At 28.7% G+C, this 19,135-nt stretch overlaps 1 protein-coding gene across 1 annotated transcript in view; it reads left to right on the forward strand.

Moving 5' to 3' along the window:
- The window catches only part of LOC132945490 (patched domain-containing protein 3), a 36,361-nt gene that overhangs the window by 13,570 nt on the left and 3,656 nt on the right, over positions 1-19,135 (forward strand). The window contains exons 2-7 of the mRNA XM_061015255.1: positions 1,835-2,113; positions 3,544-3,943; positions 5,147-5,490; positions 10,447-10,647; positions 11,003-11,134; positions 18,140-18,453. Coding sequence (XP_060871238.1) covers positions 1,837-2,113; positions 3,544-3,943; positions 5,147-5,490; positions 10,447-10,647; positions 11,003-11,134; positions 18,140-18,453 — 1,668 coding nt within the window. The 5' untranslated portion in view covers positions 1,835-1,836. The remainder of the gene's footprint in view (positions 1-1,834; positions 2,114-3,543; positions 3,944-5,146; positions 5,491-10,446; positions 10,648-11,002; positions 11,135-18,139; positions 18,454-19,135) is intronic.

The raw sequence follows: 19,135 nt of genomic DNA on the forward strand, positions 1-19,135 counted from the left end.
TTTTTATTTTATTCCGATACTAAAATATTAAAATATAACTACTATCGATGATTTATGATAAAATTCCATATAATAATATATTTTTAAACATTTTATGAATTATTGATAAGTGATAACATTTAATTAAAACTGTGCTTAATCCATAAAAAAGTCATATAATCAATTTAAACGAGTTGTTAAAAATGTATCTTTCTAACTACAACTGTCATAAAAAGGCTTAACTCTCTTAACTCTAAAAATACTATATTTGATTAGGTATTTATAACAACAAAATAGATAGGAAAGTAGTAAAATTGTTATTTAATTTTGATTAAAAAAAAAAAAAAATGTTTTATTTATTGTCAGAAGTAGACAATTATATAATATTATATCATTAAGTTCTTGTAAGAAACTTATTTTGTTAATAATTTATTTTTATAAATATAATAGCGTTGCCTCTTTTTGACGCAGAATATTGCGTGAATATTTTTTTATTAAATTTAGCGTTGAGCTTCAGACAATAGTTAATTGGCAGTTGATAAGTGCACGTAAAATTATTGTAATGCACTTATACAATATCGTACAATACACTATAGACACTCATCTAGGCCTTAAATACTTATTTTATTTTTATTTCTAATTAAGCCATACACAATTTAAAGTACAAAATATGTACAATTGTATATGAATATTTTATCTTTGATTTAATTTTAACAGACACGATTGGCATGAAAAACATAAATGATTTTAAAAAAAATGATTTTTTCAATATTTGATGTAAATAAAATAATTAATAAATGCCTAAGTAGCTATAAGTGCTATTAAAATAAATAATAGACAAAACACGATAGAAAAATATAGATTATGTGTTATGTTCATTAATAGTTTATAACACGAAATTAATGTCCATAATATAGGTACTATACACGATATCTGGCGTTTGTCAAAAGAAAATAAACTACGTGCCTAAGACCTAGATTTCATAATTTTTCTGGAGAAATTAATTAATTGTCTTATTAATGCTCCTGAACTTTTTGTGTTGCATTATAGTTTCCGTGTTCTTGTATTTAACTCACGCAAAACAATTTTATTTTTACATTCCCTTATGTAACACTAATAATTATTCAAGGAACAATAAGAGAAATAATTATTAGAAAGATGAGTTAGGCGAATGAGAGAAACGCTTCCTTCTACTATATAGTTATTTAAATTTCCTCAACTATTTATTGAATTTTATTTATGTATAATATATTATTATCTGTTCTTGTTAGACTTCCACCAATTTTATTACACTATCATTAATATTATATTGTGTGTAATATAACATGGACTTCTACGTTTTGTTTGAAAAAAAAAATAAATAAAAAAATAGTTATTAATTATATAATAATAATAATTCTGTTTAAAAACTCTGAGATGTTAACACGTGTACATTGACGTTCTGAACAAAAAACGCCACGACATTTTAATGATGGTGATTAAAGTGCACACATTTTAATAGCATAATATACTGTAACGGTTCCAGTACTCGTTCGGCAACGTGCAATGACATCTGCATGCTTATATTGATAGAGACCTTGCCCCGTTCGCTGCTTTTGCCTATATACAATACATATAATATATATACATATATATAATATATATATCGATCGCAAGAAGATCACATATCATGGCTTTAAATTAGAATTAGTCGCTGCGTTGCGATCATTTTTTACATTTTATCCATTATGGAACCAAATAAAGATACGAAGACGCATTAAACGCGAAACGGCCGTGTTTGCACGTGATGAGCGTTGTCCGCCGTTATAACGATGTATTAATAATTTCTTGTCGTTTTTTTTTTCTTTACTTACAGACATGACTTGTGGCATAGAATTTATCGACAAATGGCTGACGAAAGCATTTTACAGACTCGGCCTAGTGGTCGCCAAACATCCCGGGTACTTTCTTTTGGTGCCCGTATTTTTGACAGCCATCTGCATCACCGGATTCCAGAGAGTAAAATTCGAAATCGATCCAGAATATTTGTTCAGTCCCGAACAAGGGCCTGGCAAGACTGAGAGAGCGATCGTTGAGAGCTACTTTAAGATGAATTATTCGTCACTTTTCAATCCAACACGGATCACCAGACCTGGTACAGAGAGAGCATAATGTTTTTATAATTTATATATGATATGATATAATGTAAGGCAACAGTAATATAATAATTTAAATAGAAATCTCCGTTATTTACATATTTTTAAGTACCTAGTTATTGTTTGTTTAGTTTTCATAAGGTTGAATTAGCCTCGCCTAAATGTAATTATGTGTTTATATTATGTAGCCATGTAGGTATTTATGTTTATAAATGTTTAATGCATAGCATTCATTATTTTACATTTTTTATCATGGCTGAGACCAGATTTTAAAAGGGGGAGTGACAAAGCCAAAATATTTTTAAAAAAAACACTCAACAATTAACAAGAATAATTTATTTTTATGTTGTTTCAATGTTTTGGCCATGTCCCTTCCCCCGGCCCACTTGCCCATAGAGACATTTAAAATGTCAGTTATAACAATCAAGTGTGCTTAGGTAGTTATAGCAAGTAATACAAATAATAATTTGATTCATAAACAATCATTTATATAATATTATATCTAAAATTATTGTTTAATAATAACGAAAATAGTATTTTATTGATTCATAATAAACACTTGAAATATAAAATACTAAAAGATAGAAGAAGCCTGCAAAGTATAAAATATAATCGTTTACGAAGTTCTACAAAAATATAATACGTAGGTAGTAGTTGTGTGTAAATTATTTTAAATAATAAGTATAATATAATGTTTATGAAGCGAAAAAAATTGCCTTACTTAGATTAAAGTTAAGGTCAAATAACAATGCATTTTTATAAACTAATAAAGTCTTTTTATATACAATTATACAGTTATATAACGGGATATTTTAATCATGAAAGATATTTTATGTTATTCATATCAATCTCGTCTAAAGTAAATAATAATAGTTCCTCAGTAACTGTTAAACGAATAGCAATTTAAATACAGGTACGTAATTTCTATAGAATATAATATATTCTATGTAGAAATTGTGTATCTTTAACCTAATAATATATAATATATTAAATGTTAAAATATTTGTCTAAATAATAGCATAAAAAATAATAATATGAATTTTTTATAACATAATTGAAAGCTTCGTTTACTAAATTGAAGAAGCTTTTATTTACATTCATAACTATAGTTTTATGTTTACAATTTATAATTACGAGTCTATTATTTTTACTTATTTATCGGTTAAGAGTTACATTGCATAGGTACTTCAAATTTGAAATTTGAAATCAATAGTTAAATCGGTGAAAAAAAAAAAAAGTACAGCAGAATATAATTGAATTATGATTATAATTTTATATTTATTTAATAAGTTTATTTAAGAAATAATACAGTTCAGGGAATAATTGAGACTTTAATAATTATGTTTTAAAGGACAAAACAAAATATAAAGAAATTAATTCATAATATATATTTTTTTCTCTAATTCTATATTATATTATTATATTTCAGGTCGATTTGGTCGAGTAATTGTTATACCTAAACAAAGCAACACCATGTTATCAGTTGAAATATGGAAAGAACTACGAATACTCGACGATATCATCAGAAATGCGTCGATCACTTGGGGTCCAGAAAACACTGTGTATAAGTATGACGATATATGTGCTCGGTGGATAGACCAGTGTTTCCCGAATGACATCTTAAATCTAGACTACGTGATGAACGACGTGGTCAATGGTAGCTTGAAGCTGACGTTCCCTATCATGTTCAATCCAGTTACGTGGGACGCACATACGTTTCCTGTTTACTTCGGAGGTACTGAAACGGACGAGGACGGGTTGATTACAAGAGTACCGGCGTTACAACTAGTTTACTTCATTACAGCCGATACTAAAGCACAAGATGAAAGGTAACAATAAATAATAATATAATACGCCATTTAATTAGTTAGGTTTGTTTTTTACCTAGGTACATCGTATGAGTACTTTAATAATTAATTGATATTAATATTAAAGTCGAAGTTATTAACACTAACAATCATTAAATCGACCGCGTGCGAAACCACAAATGCAATGATAAAACGATCTTGAATTTACTGTATATCGTCGGTACCTATTTATATTCGTTTTAAAGTCATTATATTATGATTATAGATTAGAAAAATATTTTAGTTGAATATTGTTTAATATTATGTAGGTATTATAATATTACTTATTATATATATTTAATCATTTAAAAAAATATTTAGACTCAAAGTTCTTACTATCTTTAGAATAATTGTTTTACAATGCAATGATGAATGTTTTTTGAAAGTTCAAATATAATCCATATAGATCCCTATCGAATAATTTATTTATATCTTACATATAATATGAAATAAATACATCGTGTTATTAAGCGATTTTGTATAATGTTAAACTGACTGTCTATTGTTATTAATCCAAAGTAAATTATTAATGAGCTTAGAATATTATAATAATAGGCACTTACAGAATACATAATAAAGTAACAGTGTGTTTTATGGAATTTGGAAGCCATTAAAACATACTCGTATTATTTAATTTTATAGTTTTGTACTGCATTATTACCTTTAACATGAAAAAAACCTATAAAACTCTCACTGGTATAATATTATGACCTACAAAATCTTAACTTTCGTATTTTAACTTATTATCTATTCTGAAACATATGTTTTTCTAAATTATTTGAAATTAGAAAGTACATTTTACAAAACTACAATTTACATGAGTTTCAAACAGCTTTTTTAAACGCAATTATGCGTATGCATTTTAAGTTGTAAAAATTAGATCAATCATTCGTTCGATAGTACATAGGTAATATTATTTAGCCAAATGTTGACGAAAAAATTCATAATATTTTACTGTGCCTATATTATCATAGTATCAACATAGTACATTGTCAAAGAGTCTTAAAATGTAAACCGATTAAATATTTTAAATAAATAACGATTCGAGATTACCAATGCGGTAGTCGGAACTGTAACAACAGTCGCTACGGATTCTGCGTATGACAATTATTCTAATACAATACCTACCTATAATATTATTATTGGAATACCAAGACGGTAACGAGGGACTTGGGTTTTCGACAGGGGCTCGGTGTGGGAAGAGGCGTTCCTGGACGCGGTGGGCAAGGCCGAAGACTCGGGATTGTTCAGTCACATATCCACGGCGCGTTTTGGGTCCAGGACATTGGACATCGAGCTGGAGAACAACACCAGGACGGTGGTGCCATACTTCTCGTCCGCGTTCATCCTGATGGCCGTCTTCTCCGTGGTGACGTGCATGATGACCGACTGGGTGCGCAGCAAACCGTTGCTCGGGCTCATGGGCAACGTGTCCGCCGCGATGGCCACGATCGCCGCGTTCGGTTGTGCCGTTTACGTCGGCATACCGTTCATCGGCATCAACTTCGTGTCACCATTCCTCATGTGCAGTACGTAACCTATACGATTAATAATAAATTAATAAATAATAATGTTAGGTACTCTATTCCTGTCTTGCGACGTATCATTTTTGTACCGATGAACTATTTTTGGTCATATTGCGGTTGATCACTGTCTCGGTTGGAGAGGTATTAGATACCTATTACAATAGTATTGCACGCAGTGCTGCAACAAATGTTTATAATATGGGTCTTAGCGATTCCAAATTATCCTGCAGCGTCCCTAGACGGTTAGGTTAGGTTGGAGGAGGGGAATTCAATCAGGTTTAACTCTATAAAGTCACATATTATAATTTAAACGAGTATATTTTTAAGGATGTCTTTACATTTAAAAATGTTAGTAAAATTGTACCTACGTTATACAAAAACAAATACAATCAAATCTATAAATCATTATTATTTTAAGACAGAACATGTTCATTTTTTAGTTAAAAAAATTGTCTACGGGATGAGTGATTTGTCGGCCCTTTGCTCTACCCATCCTGCCTTGGAGACTCGCTCGTCTCATACCATAGCATTAATAATAGTCATTTAAATTGTGCCCCTATGGCTAAAATATATGCTTATATACGATCAGTGTTCGGACTTATCTAGATAAATTTATCTAGATGAATATCTAGATAATTATTTGTTCATCTTTTATCTTATCTAGATAAATAGTTACAAGGTATCTAAACGTTCATCTTAGATAATTTTTTTACTCATCTAAATTAATTCATCTAGATAAATTTTTTATTGATAAAAATCGCGAAATTGTACAAGCGCATTTAAATATTTATACGGATTCTCAAACCAAGTTTGTGGTTTATAAATAATGTAATTATTTTTATTTATATCATCATTATTATTATTATGTTCCTAGTGCCCAACTAAAATATACCTAAATTTAAAACCCATTTAAAAAAAATTGTATCTTTTTTTTATCTAGATAAAAAAGTATTTATCTTTATCTTTATCTAGATAAATATGAGTTAAGTTATCTTTTATCTCTATTTATATACATTAGAGTTACATTATCTTTATCTTTATCTAGATAAAAAACTACTCATCTAATCCGAACACTGCATACAATGCGTGTGAGTCTCACGATTAACCACCTATATTTTCGTTCGGTCCTGGCCATATTATCATGTATATAATAAGTGCAATTATTTACGGTCAGTGTATATTATTAAATATATAGAAATGAGAATATCAATACAATTGGGATAAGAGCTGATTATCTTAAGATAGAAATCCTACTAGTTTTTATGTTTTATAACTAACGAAGTAAAAAAAAAAAACCGGATATACAATAATTATATTCAGCACAAATCCACAGAATTTCTATCGATTTAAAATATTATATACATAGGATAATATTATTGATTGTTTGTTTCTCGTTTATTTATTTTTATTGATGTAGGTACGATAAATTAATTAAAAATAATTGATGGTTGACTATTATGATATAAATAAATATTTATAACCATGTATGAAACTGTTTCAATGAGGTGACATTTTTATCCGTAGGGCATAGGTTAGGTTAATCTATAATATCTATACAATTCAAAATTATTTTTAGCCGTACCTACATGACTACATACTAATTAAAATAATATAACTAATGCGTTACATATTATACAAGTACGAGTTACAACTTACAGACTAATTTTATTAGATCTCTGAAAATAATATGTAGTTCAAATAGGTAACGGAATACATTTTAATTACCCAGCTAATGTTTGTTTCTGTAATCACTGGGTTAGTCGGTACCATAAAAAGTAGGTAAGTATAAATTTAGTTTAATTTTCTGTGTTCTTAATAATAGTGGTGTAGATATGAATTATATGTTTTTTCTCATGTATAATAACCACCAAATTGTGAAAACTGAATCTATTAAGCTACTTTTGATAATTAACGCATTTTATGTGAACAAGTTTTCAAAACACAACTTTAGGTGTATAACAGCCGATTTTCTTATAACATATCTAGTGGAATATATTTTATATTATATTTATAAATCTTAAGTAATTGCTTTAGTTTCAATACACTATAATACAATTAATTGTATTCTTTATTTAATTATATAATATTTGTATAATATCAAAGATAAATATATTATGTAACGTTCCATATTCGTTACCAAGTATGACGCACACATTAGCTATTAAAAGAAAATCGTTTACTAATATTTTCCTAATAACCTACTGCAGACAATTCAATACTCATTGTGTACAATTATCAAGCATCAATTTATTTTATAAATGCCTAAATTGTATTAAAAAAATGTCCAATAATGTCAACACTTGATAAGTAAAATACGCCATGTATATTATATTGGTCTTCATACAAAATTATAATATAGGTACCTATAACTCTACCTATATATATGACTTAATTTCTTATTATTTATTTAACTGTAAAACAATGATGTTTTTATTTTATTTAATTTGCTAGTGCTTATATAAACGATATTAGAGTTCTTAAAACTGTTCATACTTTTCACGCATAACTAGGGGAAAAAATCGAAATCAAATTATAGATACTCGTTTTAAATTGTAAATAAATTGACATATAGAATACATTTGTTTTCAAAAAATATTTTTACATCAGACTGCATTATTTAAGATAATATCAATAACATAAAATAAAAAAATTAGATAGGTATGTATTATATCATTGTAGATATTGCAACTATAGCAGTAATGAGTACCCATGTCCTATAGCATACTACAGCAATAAATCATGGCAATACCTATACTATGCCATTTGTCTATTTGAAATTTGCATTGAGTTGCCCATTGTCATATCAATATAATTTCATTATTTCAAGATACCTATAACCTATTTTAATATTATAAAAATTTTGTATACTCGTATAATTGTTGGATCGTACAACAATTTAAAATCAACTAAAAAATAATAATAAAAGAAACACGTTACTACGAATAATCCAATATGCGATTATTAGCCATTCCGCTGACGTTCGCGGCACCGTTTTATTTGACACACATTCACTGACATGCGCATATATCAATACTTACAGATAATTTTCACTTTTTACACAGCGAATAGTATACATTTTAACGATAGTTAAGATAACATATTATGGTTTATTTTGTTCTAATCAGTTAAAATTCTTAAGCAGTATACCTACAGGCTTCAGTCCCTTTAGGTATACCTATCCTATCCATGCTTGTTTATTATTTTTGTATCTCATCAATACGCACGACTTTTTTCAAGGGTACATACTTCCGATGTATACGACATAATAAAATTACTATCGATTGAAAACATTTAAAATAGCTCATACCTAGTTAAATTAAATCGATGCGCTTAGCCCAAATTCTACGATTAGTTTAATGGCTCAGATTATGCACTAAACGTAAAATGCCGGTCCCTATACCTATAGAGGGGTCCCCGCAGTACATTTTTGATGTTACAAGAATATTATTAAAAACTAGGTAATATTATTGTTTGTAAGGACTGACAATTTGTTCACGTTGCTTTCAAGATCTTATCTGTACAGCGTAAGGCTAATAGGAAGTTAAATCGTGCCTAATGCCCTAATCCGCAGCACTTAAAGTACTGTAGGTATGTATATCATAATATATAACGATCGTTCGGTGCGTGACTGTTCTTCCAGACTCCGTTCACTGTTTTTAAGATTAAAATTGTATTCTTTTTTTTATGTTTGAACGTCTGAATACGGTTATTATGTCCCAAGACGAAGTATTGTATTAGGTACTTTGTTAAAAAGTAAACTCATTTGTTCATTTATACATCAGCCTCATCAAAACGTACACATATTTTGTCATTTGAATGTTTGTATTATTTTACTATATAATTTATAAGGAGTACTATCCAGAAGTATTCGTTAAAATGCGATCAGGCGTTTGCTTACATGTGGAATTATATTATGATGGGTACCTACTACCTTGCCAAATCTGAAATCTGTACTTAGGTAGATACTATAAAAATAAAAATGTATTATAGACGTCAATATTAGGTATAAGTACCAATAAATTGAATAGGTACTGCATTGATATGAATGATATGATATTAAACTTATATAGAAGCGACATCGTAAAAAAATCTTTAAGCAAACATAACTGATGTACTTATACCATTGTTAACCACAACACCTTTTTATTCTCGCTTGTTTAAATGTATATTAGTTTCTTCACTCAGAAGCTTCTGAGAGAGTGAAAACCAACGCTTCTCTCTCCGTTATGTTGTGTACCTATATGTTTAATGAAGATAAGAATGTCGTATTCATAATATGTTTAATATCAATGAGGTACTATAGCACATATTATATCATGCCTATAGTTACGAATAATGTACCAATCATGGGCCGGTAAATCATGTTTGAGAGAACGCATATTATAGGCTCACTATTGATTCATTAAATGTTTAGTGATTGAATATAATATAATATGCTACCCGGCAATAGTTTAAAATGGGTATAATACCTAGGTTAGAACCACGCATTACTAATTACTATCAAATAGATAGAGTGTACCGATTGCTGTAAAGTATATATTGGTGCATACAGAAAATGTCAAATTGTCAAAAAAAAAAAAAATGTTTTCATAATAATTATTAATCGAAATTATATAAAACCCTGCTGTAATTTTAACCATGAGCTGCAGCATGGCCTGTTGACAAATGACTCCTACTTAACATGCCGGACCTGATTGGTTATGAATTACGCGTCATACATTATACACAATGCATGACGTAGGTATACTTACTATGTTACCTGTTTATTTATTAATTATTATATCGTTATATATAGGTTGTGATATTGTATACTAACTATATTATAATATATATATATATTATACTATACTATAATATAACTATATTTTGTATTGTATATTATGAAAGTACCAATGGGTACCTAATGTCCTAATAATCTCAACTCACGTGTATTAATATTATCCTTATCGCATTTTTCAGGCATAGGCATCGACGACACGTTCGTCATGTTGGCCGCGTGGCGACGAACACCAGTGACCATGGACGTGCCCGAAAGATTGGCGAGAACGCTGTCCGACGCTGCCGTATCGATTACCATCACTTCAGTCACGGACATAGTGAGCTTCTGCATCGGGAAATTCAGCCCGTTCCCGGCCATACAAATATTCTGCTTGTATTCGGGTAGGTGCCTATTTTTGTAAACTGCTACTATTAAACATTAGTATAATACGCGTCAAAAGTCAGTTGCATTGGCCTGCTCAGATTTTTTGGAAGGGGGAGGGGGTATTCATTTTTAACTATTCTCCGATCACGTTATATAGCAGTAAATATACTTAATAACTTGCATTGCTTATTCATCAAATATGTTATATGAAATAAATAAGCCAATGGTGGGGGAAGGGGGGGGGGAGAGCACCCTCGGTGAGCATGCCCCTGGTTCATCGTCATATATTATTATTATACAATAATATTCGACGTCGTCATAATATTAATATTATGATATACCTATATACGTTAACATTATTTTTCTCCGCAGGATTTGCTGTTTGTTTTATATTCGTATGGCACCTGACGTTCTTTTCCGCGTGCATGGCCATCGCCGGATACGCAGAGCACAGTAACCGTCACTCCATCACGTGCGTTAAAGTTAAACCGGTGTCGATGTCGGGTAAATAAAATATAATATAAATATTATTATTGTTATTTGATATTCAGCCATACGAGTGATACTGATAGTAACACCGTTCTTTCTTTCCAATGGTATATATACACTTCGAAGTAAAACTTTGTTCGAAGTGTAGTGTGTCGTACTATCCACCGCAATAGTAAAACAAATAATATGGCCACTACGGAGTGATCGATTTAGCGTAAAATACCCCATTTTTATTATAGAAAATTTTTATTTTCATTATTGTAAGTTGTTGCCAAACAACATTATTCACAAATTTTTTTTATTGGGTTCATATTTTAAGTATTATTTTCAATCTTTTGAATATACAATTTTAATTTCATATTCTTATGAAACGTATTGTTTGGAGTATTTCGATCTATTTAATAAAATTCGATACTTACATTTTTATAAATCCAAAAAATATTCTGTTTTGGAATAAAGAATTTAAAATTCTGCACATTGTCATAAAAAAAAGTGGGTAAGTGGATGTTGCTCTGCTGTACATTAGGTTACAAGTGGGTCACTGTAAAGGATGGTGTTTAATTTGAATTCAATGATATAATATCATTGTATAACAAAAACGATTCTGAGCGAAAACGGTCAGTCAGCCTATGATATTACCAAATATATTTGATGATATTATTGCGAATAAAGTTATTTATATATAACCTATTTACGTGGAGCCTTGTTTTCAATTTTCAATCCTTAGCTATAAAAGTTGAACATTTTATAAATTTTTAACTAGAAAATAATTATTAAATTATAAATTTGATAAATGTTGTCAAAATTTGAACTTTAAATGCTTATAAAAAAAAATTGTGCATATGTATTTTTAATATTTTTCAACTGCTATTAGAACGATATATCAGGAGCCTTATATTAAATATTCGCGCTTTTTTACCCAACAAATAAAATTTTATTGATATTTATAGAAAAAAAAACTAAAAAAAAATGAAAATTGTCAATGTGAAACTGACAATGTCCATAAGCAGCTCAAAAAGAGTCAAAATATTTTCAAAATTGTATGGTGTATAGAAAATGCTAATATAAACATTCAGTGAAATTTTTAAGTATCTACAGTCATTCATTTTTAAATTACAATAAAATAAGAAAATTGTTACATGAAAAATCGAGTGATTATCAAATGTTGTAAAAATATAAATTTCAGACGCTCATAAAAATTTAAACTAAGTTTCTTGTAGATATTTTTTTTTTTTGATAAAGGTAGAAAAACTTATGGATAATCTTGTATTACATTTTCAAATCTTAGATTTAAAGAGAAAAATTTTTATGAATTCTCAACTCAAAATAATTTGCTAATTTTCGTGATTTTTCAGTATTTTGTCAAATTTGAACTTTAAATACTTATAAATAAAAGCTGTGACTAAAGATTTTTAATTTTTTTCATCTGCCTTTGAAACAATAACCTAGGAGCCTTCTATTAAATTTTCAAGCTTTTTTACTCAACAGATAAAATTTTATTGATATTTATAGAAAAAAAAACTAAAAAAATTGAAAACTGACAATGGCCGTAAACAGCTCAAAAAGAGTCAAAATATTTGGAAAATGTTATGGTGTATAGAAAATGCTAATATAAACATTCAGTCAACATTTCATGTCCCTACGGTCATTTGTTTTAGAGTTACACCAAAAACCAAAATCGATTTTCTCGAAAACAGATTTTGCGTAAAAATTCCCGTTTTCCCTTAATTTTTCTTTTGTTTTTCACGTCGTTTTTGAAAACTACTGGGAAATTTTTACTTTTGACCCTCCAAAGTACCAACTAGATTCACTTTCCTATCAGAAAAGTTACTGTTGAAGAAATTCTAAGCATTTTTACTGTCCTAAAAGGGGATGACAGACACAAAAATTAAAAAAAAAATAAAAAAAAAAACACTCATCATTGTAAAATCAATACATTCATCGTTCCACTCAGAACCTAAAAAACACACACATCATTGTAAAATCAATACATTCATCGCTTCGCTCAGAATCTAAAATTAAATGATTACGACAAAAAGGAAAATATTGTTTTCAATAACTTAAAATTATGTAAAACATTATTTCCAAAAACGTTAGTAGTTAATGAATTAATAATAAGTGTCAATGTGTCATCATATCATTAAATAGATGACTCGGTTTATAACACGCAGCTAATGATTATTTAACCAACTCGATAAATACAATAATAACAGACCTTATTACAGTGTGGGCGGGTAAATGTGAATAAGAAAAAATCACTACTTTTCAGGAAACTGGAATAATGTTCCATTTCTATATTGACTATAAGAGCTGTTTCATAGATCATTGAAATTAAGAAATTTAACAAATTTTGTATGGCCCACACTAATACTGAATTTTACATTCTAAAAGCCAAAATTCTCACTTATATTAAAATAATATTTTTTAACTTTTATAACTTATAAATTATAATGATTATTATTATTCACAATGTAACTAAGAACTCGGAATCTTTACACCCGTAACCCAGAGAAAAAAATACGACTTCGATCAATAATAATATGAGCAAATTTAAAATTTTTTCTGCATGCCGCAATAGTAATTTAAAAAAAATAATATTTTGCGCTTTCCAAAGTCCTAGTGAGGACTGCTGATATAGACAGTTCAAACAATTATTAATTATATGTTATACCCATACACGAATGACAAGTTGTGTGAATTCATAGTTTTGAAAATTTGTACGCACATATTGCGATTCTTTTGACTTTTCCTTTTACTTACTGTCAACTTTCAAACTCCTTTCTCTTTATTCTGCCGATACATTATTAATTTACCACCCTTCAGTTCGTATTCCTGGGTATTACCTGGTAATTTTTTTTTATAAACGTTCCAAAAATTAATGTACCTATTAGACTATTAAAATTTATATGATTCACATTTTTAGTACTTATACCTATATGTAGCTCCTTTTCCAAGTTTTTTTATGTATGATTTTTTTACTACGATTTATTATTTTGTATGGAAAAAAACATGGAATTTATTAAGTGATTATCAACCATACAATAGAAATTAAAAACAATTGAGAAAAAGTGTTGTTAATGCATTATGACCTTATTTTTTTTACAGAATAGTCCGAAATTAGGTTCACTAACCTGTTGTTACTAAAGGTAGTTAACCGGTTTGATGACTCTATATAGTTTATAATATTAGTATATTTCTATATAAAATTGTTTTATCATTTTTTTTAAATACAATTTAAAGAGTGATAGGTATGATTTGTATGATTCAATAATTATCAATATTTAAATTAAGTGAGTTCTACTTGTACCGTATTAAATATTATTATAACAATAACACAATATACCTACGTAAATGTAAATTATTCATGTATGGGTAGACGATAGTATTTTGAGTGGGCTTTCATTGGGCTGTAGGGTGTGGATTTTAATAACAATTTACGGCAATTATATTATCGTAATAATATATAAATTATTCTAAATAGTTCATTGTTTTTTTTCTCATCTAAAAAAATTATAATTAATTCAAATATAGCGTTTTTTTCTGTTATAATAATTATATTAGAATAATTTATATAATATTATAACATTATAAAGAATGACTAAATTTAATTGTAAGTAGAACGTATATATTGGTTGTACAGTGAAATACTGAAATACAATTATAAGGGACCACTGAAAGGGGATTTGCTACATTGTATAAGAAAAATTTATAACTATAATACTTTAATTAAAGCAATATTGTATAAATAATGTGTTTTACATTTTCCCAATAAAATAAGAAATATAAATCTACAAATATCGTATAAATTGGTTGGTGGTACCTATATATAAACGTGTTTATATGCCCGTGTGGGGCCGTGCAGTTGCGGGTTAGTTGATATTCGATAACAACAATTAATATTATGAAGCTCAAGAGTATAATATATTTTTTTTATTAATTTATAATATATAGGTATATAATATTATGGTATATACCGTTATATATTACACCTATTAAGTCTGCGACGACTACCTACGCGCGTATATTATACGGTTGGCCTTGAAATGCATGACACGCAAATAGTGCGATGACCGAAGAAAGTCGCGGATCGAACGGATATAAGCCAATCGATTCTTTGATTTGACGATCACTCAAAAAGAAAAACAAATTAACAGTATACCAAAAATAAATAAATTGCTTTCAGCGTACGGTATTATGTATCATTTAGTGTATAGTGTTTAGTGGTAATATCGAACAGAACATAATTAATAAACCACCTGTTCCATGCGCTAGGTATAAATAATACTACCTATATAATTATGCTGTTTCCTTGGCCGGTGCAAACACTGCAAACGTTTTAATTCGACCGTTTCTACTCCCGTTACAGACATAAATATCAATAAAATTTTATCTGTTGAGTAAAAAAGCTTGAAAATTTAATAGAAGGCTCCTAAGTTATTGTTTCAAAGGCAGATGAAAAAAATTAAAAATCCTTAATCACAGTTTTTATGTATAAGCATTTAAAGTTCAAATTTTGACAAAATACGGAAAAATCACGAAAATTAGCAAATAATTTTGAGTTGATAATTCATAAAAATTTTTCTTTTAAAATCCAAGATTTTAAAATGTAATATAAGATTACTCATAAGTTTGTCTACCTTTATCAAAAAAAAAATGTCTACAAGAAACTTAGTTTAAATTTTTATGAGCGTCTGAAATTTATATTTTTACAACATTTGATATTCACTCGATTTCTCATGTAACAATTTTCTTATTTTATTGTAATTAAAAAACGAATGACTGTAGATACTTGAAAATTTCACTGAATATTTATATTAGCATTTTCTATACACCATAACATTTTGAAAAAATGTTGACTCTTTTTGAGCTGTTTATGGACATTGTCAGTTTTCAATTTTTTTAGTTTTTTTTTTCTATAAATATCAATAAAATTTAATTTGTTGGGTAAAAAAGCGTGAATATTTTTACTTTTGACCCCCCATAGTACCAACTAGATTCACTTTCCTATCAGAAAAGTTACTGTTGAAGAAAATCCAAGCACTTTTACTGTCCTAAAAGGTGATGACAGACACAAAAATTAAAAAATTAAAAAATTAAAAAAAAACACACATCATTGTAAAATCAATACATTCATCGCTTCGCTCAGAATCTAAAAATTAATTTAACATGTGAAATTGTGAAAGTACGTTTATAATTAATATAAAAATTAAAAAATATAGAAAACTACATTTGTATTAGACGTATTATTACACTGTATAATGAGAATTCCATTTGACCTGAAGATTACCTACCTGATGTTATATAGTTAAAAATGAAAATAATTTATATTACGTTTAACTCCCAAAACAATTGTGTGGTTACAACATTGAATACTTGAAATACATTAGTAGCTTGAATGTATCGAGTAAAACATTCCAAAAAAAGAAGATGCAAATACATTGAAATCCGAGCCCTAGTGATGACAATTTATTGTTATACTGTTGACAAATATCATATTTAGTATAGCTAATAATTATTTTAATTAGTGTGCAGACACACTTGCGACTATACAATTTATTTCACTAATTCAATCACAGGTAAATAATTATGAACACGTGTTTTTTGAAATATATTATATGTATAACACATACATTTAGAAGCAGTCCTCTACCCAGAGATATTATATCGTTGTTTTTGCTCAACAACAATAGTATAGATATAACTACAATATTTACAAATAACAATTCCGTAAACCATTGTAATATAGTTATATACATTTTCGAAAGTTACGTTATGTGATCGTCATTTGTCATCATTGCTTTGGGTAGGTACGCTGCATATATGTGGTATATAATATTATATGGCATATAATATGCTTAAATAAAATTGTAATGTCACGTCCACTGGATAACCGGTAAGCGGTTATACGAATGTGATTCTCAAAAATGTCCAACAATTTTGTTTTTATAAATTTCAAACGAATAAAATGTAACTCCGAACTGGTAACGTATCATTATAATATGTTTGAACTTCTACATTATATACGTACACTTATCATTATAATATATATATCCACTCTACAATTATAGATACATTATTTTAGAGTTGATCGTACAATAAACATATATATTATATATTGATAGCTGGTATAGTATTGTGAGGTGAACATAGAACGTGTGCGCGTGAAAAAATATTATCCTGCAGACCACAATAATAATATATCATCGCGTGTCACTATACTGTAATTTGAATGCGTTTATAAGAACGGGATGTCCGTACGTGAAGTTTGTACAACCGCAAAGTGTAAAGGTATTATTGTAAGACGTGAATCGTGGAATAATATGTGGAAGTTTTCGATATACCGTGGTAGGTATAGATACACAACTATAACACCGGTCATGTCTATATATTTTAAAATTTTCACCATATACGTTTGTACATTATTTTATACGAATCGTGTAGGTACAATGTACATAATCCAATATACAAATATTATTAGAGAGTTAAAATTCGAAAAAAAAAATAATTTACTGTTTTAAAATAAATATTATATGGTACAAGTTAACGTACGTTTTTCCCCTATATTATATTTACCAAATAAATAGTCATTACTAATTATATTTCACAAAACACTATTATTATAATAATCTCTTTAAAATTTAACATCTGTACCTATATTATATTATATATTCCCGTTACTGCTGTGACCTACACTACGTCATAATGTTCGCTTTTCTGATAATTTTAAAAATGCTCATCTCTACAAATGTCTAAATAATTAAATTTATTCTTCGATTTCTAAAATAATTATAATACCAATACGATATTTGTTTTTTCTACAGAAAATATAACCGTTTGACCGGTGGGGGGGGGGTATATCCCCATATACGGGACTTTTGGAACATGCTGTAGGTTAGGTTAGACTACTAACTAACTAACTAACTAACTAACTCTAACCTAACCTATAAGGCAGTTTAATACTAGCGTATACCTTTACCGCACTTTCAGTAATATTAAACAGCTGTATGATTTACGTTGCAGACAAAGAATCGTGGTTGTACAGGGTGTTCTGTTCGGGTGGAGTGAACCCCAAGGACCCTGGAAATCCCCGGGACAACCCTGACAACGCGATAATGGTTTGGTGTCGAGACAGTCTGGGATGGGCGTTGAACCAGTGGTATGTGAAGATAATGGTGCTCTTGGTGTTCGCTGGGTACCTGGCGGGTGCGCTGTATGGCACCACCACCATCCAAGAAGGATTACAGAGGAGAAAGCTGTCCAGGGTCGACTCGTACTCCATCGAATTCTACGACAGGGACGATTTTTATTTCAGAGAATTCCCGTACAGAATCCAGGTAGGAATAACATAATATAATATTATATACTATCGATAATCGACTTTAACATATTATTATAATATGTTATTATATGTAGCCAGGTAGGTATACCTAAAGGTATGTGTATACCTAAATATATGTATACATTTATAAACCTTTATATTATTATATAAAGTATAAACATTTACGTATAAAACAGAATGCACAATCCAATCAAATTTATTCATAGGTACTAGGTATCGAATACAATTCACGCTTGATTGATTCCGTTTTATCTGTGAAAGTTCTACGCATTTTATTCAAATGAATACATTATAACTATTATTAGGTATTATTTATTAAAATATATTATGTATTTAGGACTATTCGATACTTAAGCAATAATATTTTAGGGGGTGCTAAAATTATAAGAAAAATATATAAAAAGTTATAAAGTCTCCACAAAAAGCTCAGCTTACGGAGACAATAATAATTTATGTACAATGTCATATATCATTTATAAGTATAAATTATTGATATTTGAAACCATTTGGTCCCGCGGAGTACATGTGGCCACTTGTCATCGGGATCTCTTTCGCTTAGGAATTTATAAAAATATCAGTACAAAAGGAACATTGTACAATACAGTGTACGGAATACGGATACACAATTAACTGTATTTTATTAGTCCGTAATTAGGTAATATAGGTAATACTGGGTG

The sequence above is a fragment of the Metopolophium dirhodum genome, chromosome 5 (genome assembly GCF_019925205.1).
Source record: "Metopolophium dirhodum isolate CAU chromosome 5, ASM1992520v1, whole genome shotgun sequence".
Taxonomy (NCBI): Eukaryota; Metazoa; Arthropoda; class Insecta; order Hemiptera; family Aphididae; genus Metopolophium; species Metopolophium dirhodum.